General features: G+C 53.3%; 1 protein-coding gene across 4 annotated transcripts in view; it reads right to left on the bottom strand.

The window, feature by feature from the left end:
- Positions 1 to 12,687, bottom strand: part of Cdh23 (cadherin related 23) — a 382,861-nt gene that overhangs the window by 63,173 nt on the left and 307,001 nt on the right. For all 4 annotated transcript variants that reach the window (XM_074079082.1, XM_074079081.1, XM_074079079.1 and 1 more), the window contains 6 exons: positions 11,695 to 12,083; positions 9,659 to 9,760; positions 5,739 to 5,888; positions 5,243 to 5,371; positions 4,347 to 4,475; positions 3,450 to 3,677 (listed from right to left, as the gene is read on the bottom strand). In XM_074079082.1, coding sequence (XP_073935183.1) covers positions 3,450 to 3,677; positions 4,347 to 4,475; positions 5,243 to 5,371; positions 5,739 to 5,888; positions 9,659 to 9,760; positions 11,695 to 12,083 — 1,127 coding nt within the window. The remainder of the gene's footprint in view (positions 1 to 3,449; positions 3,678 to 4,346; positions 4,476 to 5,242; positions 5,372 to 5,738; positions 5,889 to 9,658; positions 9,761 to 11,694; positions 12,084 to 12,687) is intronic.

The following is a 12,687-nucleotide window of genomic DNA, read 5'->3' as shown; positions in this document are numbered from 1 at the left end:
CCAATTACTGGGGCTTGAACTCCGCCATCCCCTAATTGCTTGCTCTCTACCTCTGTTCAGGCTGACCCAAGGCCAGAACATGTTTCTCCCCTTTGCTGTGCCACCACAACCTAGACACTGCCTAGGGCCACCTCTTCCAGGAAGCCTTCCCCAGGCTTTTTCCAAGGCACCATCTGCACAATGGCCCCTAACATGGATGTTCTCGTGGCCTCCCTTACTCAACTGCGTTTCTTCAGGTCAAGGACCAAAATGTCTTCATCTCTCTACAGCACCTGGCACAGGGGCATTCAGGGAACACTGGCTGAGTGAGTCAGTGAGTGGTTGAGTGGATGAATGAGTGAGTGAGTGAGCGAGCGAACAAACACAGCCCGGTGTTAGTTTCTGACTGTGTTTTTGAGCCACCTCAGCTCTTCATGAAAGTATCTCATGAAAACTCAGACAACAGAGATTTTCCCCAACTTGAGGAAGCAGTGGAAAAACAGAAGAAGGGACAGATTCTTTTCAACTTAAATTTTTTTTTTCTCCCACAAATCTTTTTTCACATTCGTACTTGCTTTTGTTTATCTGATGCAGCCCAGAGAACCACATATCTACTTCCTGGTGCTAGCCTCAGGAGTCCCATCCCTGCTCCTGATTATGTGCGGGTGTTTCCCAGGGCTCAGAGAGAGAACTGGTGATGACCAGGATGGGGAGGTGGGTGCTGCCCAACTTCCCACATCCTCACCAGGGAGCCAGATAGGCTGAGCCTTGCTTCAAGTGGGCAAGAATGTCAAGGGCTGGCATGTGATGGGAGGGCTATGGCCCCCATAGGGCTGGGCTGGGTCACTGTAGAGGTTCTGACTAACAGCTAGAAACTTTCTGGCTAGGGCGGACCAAGTTTTGTTTGGATAGCGGCCACCGTCCTGGGTGGCTAAGTGGTACTAGGGTGATTTCCATTTCTTCAAGCCCATTTTTCTCTCTCAACCTCAGAGTCTTATAAAGTTATGGGTCCAAATGACAGCCCCTCCCCCCCCACACACTGAAACTCTGGGGCTGTGGTGGTGTATGGGGGATGGAGTGGCTTGCTCAGTGGTCCACATCAGGGTGGGGAAGAACAGCACGGCTAAGGCTGTCAGAGACCCACGCAAAATCCATTCTCTGTGTATTCCTCACTAACAGAACCCTGTTTTTGTCTGGGGGTAGTGATCTGTCTGGCCCCCAAGTAATAAGCCAATCATGACAATCCTGTCCTTCATGTTTTCTGATCTTCCTGTGGCTAGTGTGCCTGTGTGGCCCCATTCTGGCTAACAAAACAGGACTCTGGAGCTTAATTCAAGGAAAACTTCTCTTTCCTGATAAAGAGGCAGAATTGGCTGGCAGAGCTATTTGTCTTTTTGTCACCTTCCTGCCTTTATGCTGACATTCAAGGTTAGAGCTACAAACACAAGAAAAAGTCCAAGAAACACTAACTCTGACATTACTGAGCATGAAATTAACATTTGCAATTCTCTTCAGAGATGCGATGTAGCAAATGCACTCTGACTTATGACCCCATAATCGAAAGTCTGTTACTTGCAGCCAGATACACCTCTAAATACTGTTGGGGGGATTAACCCAGACCCTGAGGTACAGTGGAGAAGGATCATGTCAATACTGGTCCCTCCATGTTACCACAGTAAATGGGGGCACCACCCATGCCCCGAGTAAGTTACACTGTGTCCTTCCAGCGCCCACTGACTGTGAATGAATTAGCAGTGACACTGCACCACCTTGGGACTGAGGATACCTGGGGTGCTCAGCCCAGAAGCAGTCCCATTTTCTATGCTGTGGGGTCCCTACTAGCCCAATTCCTACCTGCTCCCCAGAGACACTGAAGACAAAGAGCCCAGACCACAGAAGCTCTGGCCTCTTCTCCATAGGGCCATTGCCAAGAGGAGCATCTAACAGTCACGGGGGGGGGGGGGGGGGGGGGGGGGGGTGGAAGGCGGGGCAGGAAGAGGCAAAGTCAAGATGTGGCTTACAGTCAGCTCTCTCAGGGAGAAGGATTACAACAAAGTAGCAGAAATTTACCCCTGTGTTCCACACTTTGCAATACTTTGCAGCTTATTCCTTCAATCTGTGGTGTATTTCCCTGTATCTTGACCCTAGCCTGGTCTGTGACTTGCTTTGGCTAAGAGAATATTGTAGAAGGGGCCCTGTGCCTGCTCCAAGCCTGGGTCCCTGCACTCTCCCTCTTAGAGCCACACGAATAGACACAGCTGTCCAGCTGGAGGAGGAGGTGCCCTTGTCATCCTTGCTGATGGCCAAGCAACCCCTAGAAACACAGCAGGCCACCAGATGACATGCAGCAGCCCACAGAAGGCACAGGAAGCCTAGTGAGCCCAGAAGAACCAGCTGCTTGAGCCTGGTCTCCATCTCCAGCCTGCAGAATCCGAGCCAAATAAAAGGCTGCTGTTTCACGCCACATGCTGTTGGCAATAGATGGCTGATACCCTCCTTCTCCTCCTCCTCATACTTTACCAAGCACTTCCACAGACATGAGCTAATTTGGTTCCCAATAAACAACTCGGCAATAGATCTTATCTACCTTCTTCAGATGACAAAGCAGAGATTCTGAGAGGTCCTGACTGGCTCACCAGTGCACGGCCAGCTCACAGTGCTCCGACTCCCTACTGTCAAGTCACAAACACTCCACTGCAGCCCAGCATGGACAGTGACCATCCAGTCCTCAGACCCGGGCCTCCTTCCCCAACCTTGCAAACTGTGGATATTGCCATGCATCCAAGCATCAGTCCTTCCAACCCTGAAGCATTGTGACAGTGTGACCCCCACCGTGACACTGGGAGGGGACAAGAGGATGCCTTGTATGCACATATGAATAATAAAAGAAAAATGAAAAAAAAAAATAAAGTTATGTCAAACGGTCACCAGAGGGATGAAAACAGAAACATAACACTGAAGAGAGACCATTTTATGCCATAGTCTACAATTAGATTTTTTTCAACTTGTAAATATATTGCTTGTATAATAAAATCAAACTAGTTTAAAAAAATAAAATACTGAATCTCTGTGATTATGAATAAAAAAAAAAAAAAAAGAAGATGCCTTTCCACAAGACACCATCCCATGGATTAGTGTGGCCCGATGGTGCACAACTCAGCAAGAGGATTGGTGGCCAAACCTAGCCCCACTTGCACCCTGACCACGCCCCAGCATGAGACTCAGTTGATACCATCACTTAGAGCTGCTTTGTGAGACCACAGAGGACCCGACAGAAGCTCAGAGCAGCTGTGGACTCCAGTGAACCAGCCCCCTGCTTGACACACAGCAGTCCTCCAAGAGAACCTCAAGCTATGGACTAAAGGGTTCCCCCCCCCCCCCCCCCCCCCCCGGCACAGGACCCAGTCCCCACCCACCTAGCTCCTCTCACACAGGAAGTAGAGCTGCCCACGTGCTCTGACAATGCTTACCGACAGTGTGGGGGTGCCCTCGTCCTCCACAGTGACCACCAGGTGGTAGAAGCTCTGGTGCTCACGGTCAGGCGGGGCTGGCCGAGTGGCAATCTCGCCACTCATGCGGTCCATGCGGAAGGTCATATCCTCATTGCCCTCAGTGATGTAATAGGACAGGACACTATTGATCCCAGTGTCACGGTCGGTGGCTCTCACCTGGACCACAGAGGTGCCCCCACCTACATTCTGGGAGGAGGACAGGAAGTGGTCATTCCTGGTTCCAGGTCTTTGGGGCAAAGTCCTGGACCACAGAACACCAAGGCTTTGCACGGGTTCCCTGGAAGCTCGGCTCTGCTTCCCCTGGGCGAGGATGAGGATGACGATGACGGTGAACATTCTGTGGGTGCCTCCTACATACTGGGCCCTGTGTTAACTCACTGCATCTTTCCAGCCCATCAAGTTCACTTTTGATCGTCCCATTTACAGATGAGAGTACTGACACTCAGGAAGGAGCAAATTTACATAGTCAATTAGTGGCTGAATTGTGAGAGCTGGACTCTACCCTATGCCACCTGCCTTCACGAGCATCCCACCTATGATACCCAGCAATGGCAGGAATAAATTTTCTGGAGTGGCCTGGCCTTAGGACCAAATAATAAATACGGTTATTTATTTTTTTTAAAGGAAGTGCTCCCAGGGTAAAACACAGTTCCCGGGAGGCAAAAGGATCTTTTCTTCTTCTCCTCTCCTCTCCTCACCTACCACAGAGAGATACTGAGTTTCCAGGTTCCAGGTTAGAGTTAGGGTTATTAAATTGTGAACAATTCAGTCCCCATATAAGATGGAGAGGCCAGTGGGCCAGGCACAAATTGAAATAGGTGCTTCAAGCTGCATGAACCCTAGAGCTGCCCTCACCTCATTCACGCTGACATTGTATCCGAAGGGGCTCTCGATCACTGGAGGGTTGTCATTGACATCCAGTATGGTCACCTGCAGGATGTGGTCCTTCTTTCGTGGAGGGGTGCCACGATCAGAAGCCACAACCTGTGAGAAGGAGTAGGAAGAGGTGGAGGTGTGGAGTCAGGGCTTAAAGGGTGGGGGATTGGGATCACAGAGTCCAAATAGTTGTACTCTGGTGGGGAAGTTAGAGGCTTATTGAGCCATCTCTGCTCCAGGGTGACCCAGCCAGCCTTGGGAATTCCCTAAGGCTTTCCACTTGTGCCTCACACTTGTCAGCCTTGGGTACGTCATTTGGAATCAGCCTCCATGTGTCCAAGTTGTTCCCTCCTGACTCCACCCCTGGCCTATATTCTGTGCTGGGCCAGCTCCTGACCATGATCCCAGGCCCCACAGAGGCACAGTCCTGAAGTGCCCAGAAAGCCTTTGTGCCCAGGCCAACCACAGCACCTGGGCAGGCATGGTGCCTTCATGACTCCTCACAACTGTGCTTGCTTCCCACCCTGGCCAAGGAAGGCCAGGTATGGGGGGCATCTTTTGCCCATTGCACAGGTGGGGAAACTGAGGCCCAGACAGAACAAATAATTTGCCCAAGATCACACTGTGTTTGTGGAAGAATCAGGGTTTTACCAGCTCCCCCAGGCTTTCTCTCCTGGCTCTAAGAGCAGGGACAGACAGACCCCTCAGCTGCTTGTGCCTGGGAACAGGGGACCCCTTCCAGGTCACCCTCTCCCAGTCAGCTTGTGCTCTTGATCCAAGAAGTGCTGTCTGTTTTGTGTCAATGGTTGACAGCAGGGTGACCACTAGGGCATAGTAACCAGTGAGTTCCTTCTCAGGCAGTCAGTAGTCCCCACCTTGAGGATGTAGTGGTCCAGCTCTTCTCGGTCCAGGGGCCTGGCCACAAACACTTCACCAATGGAGTCGTTGGTGGTGATGATCTCAAAGGACCTAGCGATGTTGCCAGAGGCCAGGGAAAAGACCACCTGTCAGAGGAGAGCAGGTGAGGGTCAAAAAGTGGGAAGGAGGAGCGGCCAGGTCAGTCCCAAGGGGGACCACCTGGCCTTCCTGGGTCCACTTGACTTTCTGTCCAGCAAGAGCTCCTGGGAACAGAGGGCTGTTGGACAAGTGGTGTGGGCCCTCAAGAGGGCAGGTAGACCCGCCAAGCAGGTGCGTGCCCAGGCAGGTTCCTAGACCTGGATGTCAGCAGCATGGCCTGGAGGGCCAGGAGAGTGCTATGAGCCTGGCACGATCCTTACTTCCTGCTTGGTGACAAGAATGGCTTTGATGGCCACCAAGAAGTGGGGGAGCTCCTACTGGCAGGGGCGATCCTGACTGTCACTTGGTGCCCACCTGCCCATTGCTGCCAGCATCAGGGTCCCGGGCCTTGACGGTGGCCACTCGCTGGCCCACGGGGCAGTCCTCGGGCACACTGACTGCCGAGTCGGAGGTGAAGTCGAAGCGAGGGCTGTTGTCATTTTCGTCCAGCACAGTGATGTAGACCTGGGGGGAGGGGGTGGTCAGAAACCTACCGCTGCCTTCCCTGCTCTGGCCTCACACAGTCCTGGACCATCAGGAAGCTTCAGAGCCTGCCTAGGCCACTCTTGGCTGTCCAAAGGAGGCCTGAGTCAGTTTCTCCCAGTGGCCTGTGTGGGGGTCGCACACATTCAGTACTGGAGCTAGGAGAGCAAGGAATGGGTCTGGTGGGGACTCTCAGAGGTGAACGGACAGGGACAGCTGAAAAGCCATGCCTTGGCTAAAGGACAGAGACTGGGGACGCCTGCTTCCCAGCTGGTATTACACAGCTTCCTGTTTTTCCAGGGAAACAAGGGCTCCAGATTTTTAAGTGAATTAGCTGATGAGTCATAGAAATGAAAGAAAGTCATGTGTAGGCCGGTTAAGATGCCGGCCTCATTACTGGCAGCTTCTGGATTAAAGGGAGGGAACAGGGCCCAGGAGCAGGGGGACCACAGGTGGCCTGGGGGTCCCAATGGAGAGATGGCGGGTGGAGAAAGGAGGTGAATTTCCAACTGTCAGATAAAAAAACAGTCACATCCAAATTGCAGGCAAAAAGAACATTCTTTTGCCTCCGCAGCCTAGGCCTCTGGTGAGGCCATAAGCTAGACCCACTGTGGGCATAGCCAGTCCACAGGCGTCATGAGTGACAGACACTGGGACCACAGGAGACCTTATGTTTGGTGATGAGGATAAGTCAGGAGGTAGCTAGGGTTTTAGGAATCCTGGCCAAGGCTCCTCCTGCTGCCACACCCCAAGCCAGTCCCCATCCTCTCCCTCCCACATCTGGGGCTCAGGGCCCCAGGCTTGCCCACCCCTCAGTGTGCACAGCATCCACAGGGACCCTGCCAAGCCTCTCCATGCTGCAGGGGAAATTCCACTGCGCCCGTCCTCCTGTCCTGCCTGGTTCTAGCCACGCTGCCTGCCTTTAGGCAGCTGTGAGATCCACCGGGGAACAAGCCCAGGCTTTGCAGCTACAGCAGCCCCACCATTTACAAGTTGTGTGCACTTGGAAATAGTTACTTAACCTCTCTGGTTTTCCATTTTCTCAGCTGAAAAGTAGGATGAGAACATCAACTGTGCTGGCAGGCTGGGAGGGGTAACTGAGCAACCGGGGAGTTAAGGCATAGACGTAATGTGGTCATCCCTGTCTGTCCTTCCTGCCTGGCAGACATGAGTGTCTGCCCAACCATCATGACTTTGGTCAGGGGGTTTGCTCCCTGAAATCCTTGAGTCCCGATCTCATGACCCATGAAATGGGGACAATGCCCAGTGCACTGCTTCCAGGGCAAAACCAAACAAGATTCCCTGAGATTTAATCTCTCTAAACTCCCTCTCTCCAGTCAAGGTCTTAGTCAAGCTCGTCATGCTTCCTCACATCGCAGGGCCTTTGCATATGCTGTTCCCTCTGCCTGAACCGTGTTTCTTCTTGGCTGCATTAACTCCTATGTATTCTGCAGAGCTCCGCTTAAGCCGCTTCCTCAGGGAAGCCCTTCTGGCTTTCCCTGACATCTGACGAGGCATACATTTATGGGTATGATGATCCGATCAATGGCTTTTCCTCAGTCTACCTTATGCTTGTCTGATTTTTGGTTTTCTTCTGCACCCTGAGCCCAGCCCAGTGCCTGGCCCACAGTCAGTTAAGCCTACCATGACTGCTACTCTGGTCATGATGGTGGTCGTGGGGTGGGGGTGCTGCTGAAAGGAAGCCTAGTAGGCAAAGGGCTCAGGGTCCAGCTTCCTGCCCATCCCCCAAGGCCTGAAGGTGTGACACAGAGCTCCTATAGCAGAGGCCATCCACAACCCCTCCTCCTGTCAGCCTCCTCCTGCCAGCTGGGGACAGGGAGGAGTCAGGTGGAGGTGAGCTGTGGTTTGGCCTCACCTCAGGAGGAAATGGTGCCACCTTTTAAGGGCCCCTCCTGTGCCTCCACCCTAGTGCCTCAAGCAGAGTTCGGGGTAATATGGTGAGTATTTGGGGCAGCTTGGGAGCTAGAGGAAGCTGCCTTGCTTCCTGGGAGGGCCATGATAGAGGAAATACAGTGGAGCAGGAGTGTGTGCATGAAGGCCTTGCCAGCCACCTGGAGGAGGTGCCACAGCCTCTGGGGGCATGGGCTACCCCTAATGGCTTCAGCTCCCTGGACTCCTCCGGTCATGGAGGGGCAGCTGGGCCCACCGTACAGATGAAGATGCTGTACAGAGGGCCGTACCTTCCCTCTTGATGTCGTTATACCCTTTGGCAGAAGCTGCAGGACACAGGGCACCTGCCCGTTGCTCCAGCTGCCCTCTGGGATCCTGGGGAGCCAAGGCGAGTCACGGGGAGCCACATGTGTTCTGAGTGAAGCCCATTTGCCCCCGGGCTGGCACTGTGGATGGTGGGGCCTTTGGTATAGCCAGGCCCTGCCCACTGCAGCCTGACGCCTCAGGGAGCCATTGGAGCAAGGTCCCCATGCAGCTATGCTTGACATTAGCCTGGGCGCGGGTGGGTTTCTGTTCCTCTGGCCACATGAGAGGAGTAGGGTGACAGTGTAGCTGTAACCAAGGCTGAACAACCGGGGTGCCATGTTGTTTCCAGAGGGTTCAGACCTGCCGTAAGGCTAATGTTCCGATGATCAGGGTGGACACCACCTAGGGGCCCTCTCAGGTGGGCCATTCTCAACTAAGCCCATGGCCTGAGCCTCCTGCCAGCCTCCTCCTTCAGCTTGGACCCTCCTGGAATGCTGTCTGTCACCTCTGACCTCAGAGGCCTCCCCTGGGCCTCAGCACACAGTCACCCCCTCTCTTACTAAACCCAGTGTGGTGGTTCGCCCAGGCCCATGGCTGCTCTCCCAGGCCCTGCCCCGGCCCTGGCACTGTGCACCCCACTTCACATGCTCTTTACTATGGCACACTCTTTACGCCAGCCCCTAAAAGCATGGGGGACCCCTTTACTGAGGCCTTGGCACAGAACGTCACCACCATCTCCCACCTCCAGCACCAGTTAACAGAGGGCTTCCTACCCAAGACACCTGGCCACTTCATCATATCTCCCCAGGACAGCAGGGCTGAGGGCACAACCTTCACTTTAGACTTGAGGAAGGGAAGCACAGAGAGGTTAAGCAGCTTGTCTGTGTCACACAGCCAGTGAGGAGCAGGGCTGGGATGAGGCCCAGGTGCCCCTTCCTTTGGATGTTCCAGCTGCTGCTTTGTTAGCACACCCCCACACCAGGACCCCACAGGGACTGGGCCGAACACGGAGTGCAGAGCTCAGGGCAGGGAACCAAGAGGCTCTAAGTGCGAGACTAGGTGGACTGAGGAAGCTGTGAAGGGTTTGAGCAGGAGGCCTGCTGCAGTCCCATTCTGTGTGACATCTCTTCAGGGGAGGGGGAGGTGCAGGGCCACACAGAGTATGCCAGCTTTGGGGAGCGCAGTCTGCAGCTACTCACCTTCTGTATGCAGCATGAGCAGGAGAAGGCAGGGAGAGAAAGGCAGATGCAGATGGTTAGTGGCTGGGCGCTTCCAGCCCCACTCCCTGCAGGGTCTGTGTGTCCAGGATGCCACCCTCCCAGCAGGCGCCCAGGGCTGTGTGAGTGTGAGAGACTGTGTGTGGAGTGTGAGTGGAGTGTGTGTGAGTGTGTGAGTGTGTGTATGGCAATGACTGGCCATGGTGTGATTCCAGGGCCATCACCACCGGCCCGTCCTTTGCCCAGCCCGTGCTCTGGCTGTGGCTGGGAAGTGTCTGGGGCTGCAGTCATGTGGGGGCTCTCACTTGCACCACTTACCACAGTGGCGTCCACCTTGGGGCCGCCGTCATCTGCCACTACTGTCAGGGTGTGGAAGTCACCTTTCTCCCGGTCCACCAGGCCCTTGACTGTGATCACACCCTGTGGAGGGCAAGTGACAACATAGCCGCCAGGCCACAATCCCATGCTCCAGCCAGACCAGTCCCTGCCACCTGCTGCCCGTATGTCACTCCTTTGCCTGGCCTCACTCCCCCATGAAGCTGCTGCCTGAAACCCCACTGCTGTCAACCCCCATCCAGGTGCCACTGCTCTCTTGAAGCCAAGTAAGATGGTGCCCTCTGTCCCTTGCACCACTAGGGCACTTCTTTTCACATCTCCCTTGATTATTCCCACATCTGCTCCTGGCCAGAGAGCTGTGAGGACTGGAAAGACTTGTTCATCCCATGTTCCCAATCTCCCCCAGGACAAGGTGTGGCAATTGCAGTCATTCATATGTTGCCTATTTTCGAAGGGATTTGGATAAAAGATACACTAAAGCAAAGGTGGAGGAGGAGGAGTCAGGAAGTAGCTGCACCAGACAGCTAGCTAAGAACAGCCATTGCACTAAGGGACAAAATGTATACCTGAGCTTCCTAATGGCCAAGGTAGAAAGGGAGATATGATGGCTTGCATGGCTTACTATGACATGTACATATGTATATGCATATGTATGTGTATATATATGTATGTATATATTTCTCTCTGTCCCTGGTTGCTGGCACAGAGCTCCTAAAACCCTTGTGATTTATTGAGCAATAGGAATGTTAGAATCATTTATTCTAACACTTGGTCTTAGAAACTCTGGTTCTTGACAGAGTTTGCAATCCCTTGAAATTCCTTGGGTCATAGGAACACCTGGGGAGGGGAGAGGACTAGAGGCTGAGTTAGCAAATGATTATGGACTGAGCAGAGTGGCTCATGCCTTGGGAGGCAGAGAAAAGGAGAACTGAGGCTTAAGCCCAGCCTGGGCAAAAAGTTAGTGAGACTTCATCTCAACAAACAAGCCAGCCATGGTGGTGTGCCACTATAATCCCAACTATGCAGAAGACAGAGGTAGGAGGATCGAGTCAGAAGCCAGCCCTTGGCAAAAGTACAAGACTCTATCTGTAAAATAAACTAAAATTAAAAAGGAATAGGACATGGCCCAAGTGATAGTGCACTTGCTTACCAAGCATGAGGCCGAGTTCAAACACCAGTATGCAAAAAAATTAATTAAATAAATAAATAATTGAATATGCCTTCATGATGAAGCCTCCATAAAATTCCTCCCACTATGTGGTTGGGAGAGCTTTCCTATTTCTGGATAAATATATGCAGACTTTTTTGCTTGTTTGTTTTGAGAACAGGCCTTGCAAGGTAGCTGAGGCAGGAGGAGGCCTCTGAGGTGCTGGGGTTCCAGGTGCATAGGTTCTTGAGGGGAGGATGGTGTGTGTAAGTGGGCGTGGATGCTCCTAGAACTGCCCTGTATGTATCTCTTCACCCTGCTCTTCCTTTGCATCCTTTAAAGCAGCATTTATAATAAACCAGCAATAGCAGGGGAAGTGTTTTTCGGATTCTGGGAGCCATGAGCAAACTAAGTGAAGCCGAAGATTGTGGGGATCTCTCACAGCCGGTGGGTTAGTCAGATCTCTAGTGAGACAGCCTGGGCATGTGCAGCCCTTCAAGTGGGGCGGGCAGGCAGGCTGGGCTCTGCACCTATGGAGCCAGCTCTCTCCAGGTAGAGCTGAACTGAATCACAGGATGCCCAGCTGGGGTCCAGAGAGGCACAGAACTGACTGGGTGGGGGAAGCCCACACCATCTTGGTGACCTGAGGTATTCTGAGATCAGTGTGAACAGAGAAGGAAAAGCAGTTGGCTTTTCCTATTACCACTTCCACTGTCTGTAAGGACACCAGACTCCCTAGGTATAAACATAATCTACACTGAAATACTAGAAGAAAAATATTGCAGGCATGTTGATCGATAAAGAGGACAATGTTGTGCACACAGAGGGAGCTCCATAAATGTTAGTGACATTGGAAGAGGGTCCCCCTCACCGTGACGGCGTCTATCTTGAAGAGGGCTTTGGCCTGGGCGCTGGTGTAGGCATCAAAGCGGTAGGTGATCTGGTTGAGATTGTCAATGGAGTAGGCCTGGACTCGCACAATCTCTGTGCCCAGTGCCAGGTTCTCCATGATGGCCGCCTCGTAGGAGGCGTTGGAGAACTGCACGGCCTCATCCAGCTCGTTGAGGAGGGTGACGTAGACGTTGCAGAAGCCCTGGTTGAAGGGAGGCGCCTGGTCAGTAGCGGACACATTCATCAGGTAGCTGGTCTTGGTCTCATAGTCCAGGTGATCCACGGTGATGATGAGCCCCGTGCTCTCGTCGATCTCAAACTTGCCCTCTGCGCCTGACAGGATGTGGTAGTTCACCAGGCCACCGTCCCCTGCAGGAGGACACAGGCTGAGCAGCTGCAGACAGAGGGGGTGCTGCTCCGTCACTTCCACACCGGGGGCTGTGCCTGAGGGCCGAGGCAGGAGCCTAAGGCCCGCCCTCCCCACACGCACTAAGGATGGAGTCGAGGTCAACGTGGATGGCAAGGACATGGACTGCTGACCCCACTCTGGGGCTTGGTCTTGGCACCTAAGATATCCTGGAGATTCAGAATTCAAGTTCAAGTGTGTGCCTTGCCTATTCGGACAAACAGAGGGTCTGTTGTGGTGGGGACTTTCATCTAGAAAGTGTCAGACACCCTCAGAGGTGGCCTCCAATGGGAGGGTCTCAGTGCCTGGGACACTGCCCTTGAGGTTGGGGTTCCCTTCAGGGCAGACCACGGCCCTGCAGGTCAGGAAGGGCTATTCCTTGGGAGGTCTTGACTGCCAGGCCCTAAGCTAGCCCAGTGGGGCATGAAGTAGCAGCTGGCTGGAGAACCGGGCTTCAGCTAGCTTTCTGACAAGGTCCCTCTACCTCTCCCAACGCTGTTCAGCCCCTTGCCAAAGGCCAGAAGGGAGCTGCTATAACCTGGGATGATATGCATGAATTTGCCAAGC

This window comes from Castor canadensis, chromosome 7, assembly GCF_047511655.1.
Source record: "Castor canadensis chromosome 7, mCasCan1.hap1v2, whole genome shotgun sequence".
Classification (NCBI taxonomy): domain Eukaryota; kingdom Metazoa; phylum Chordata; class Mammalia; order Rodentia; family Castoridae; genus Castor; species Castor canadensis.
This window is presented reverse-complemented; position numbering and strand designations above follow the sequence as displayed.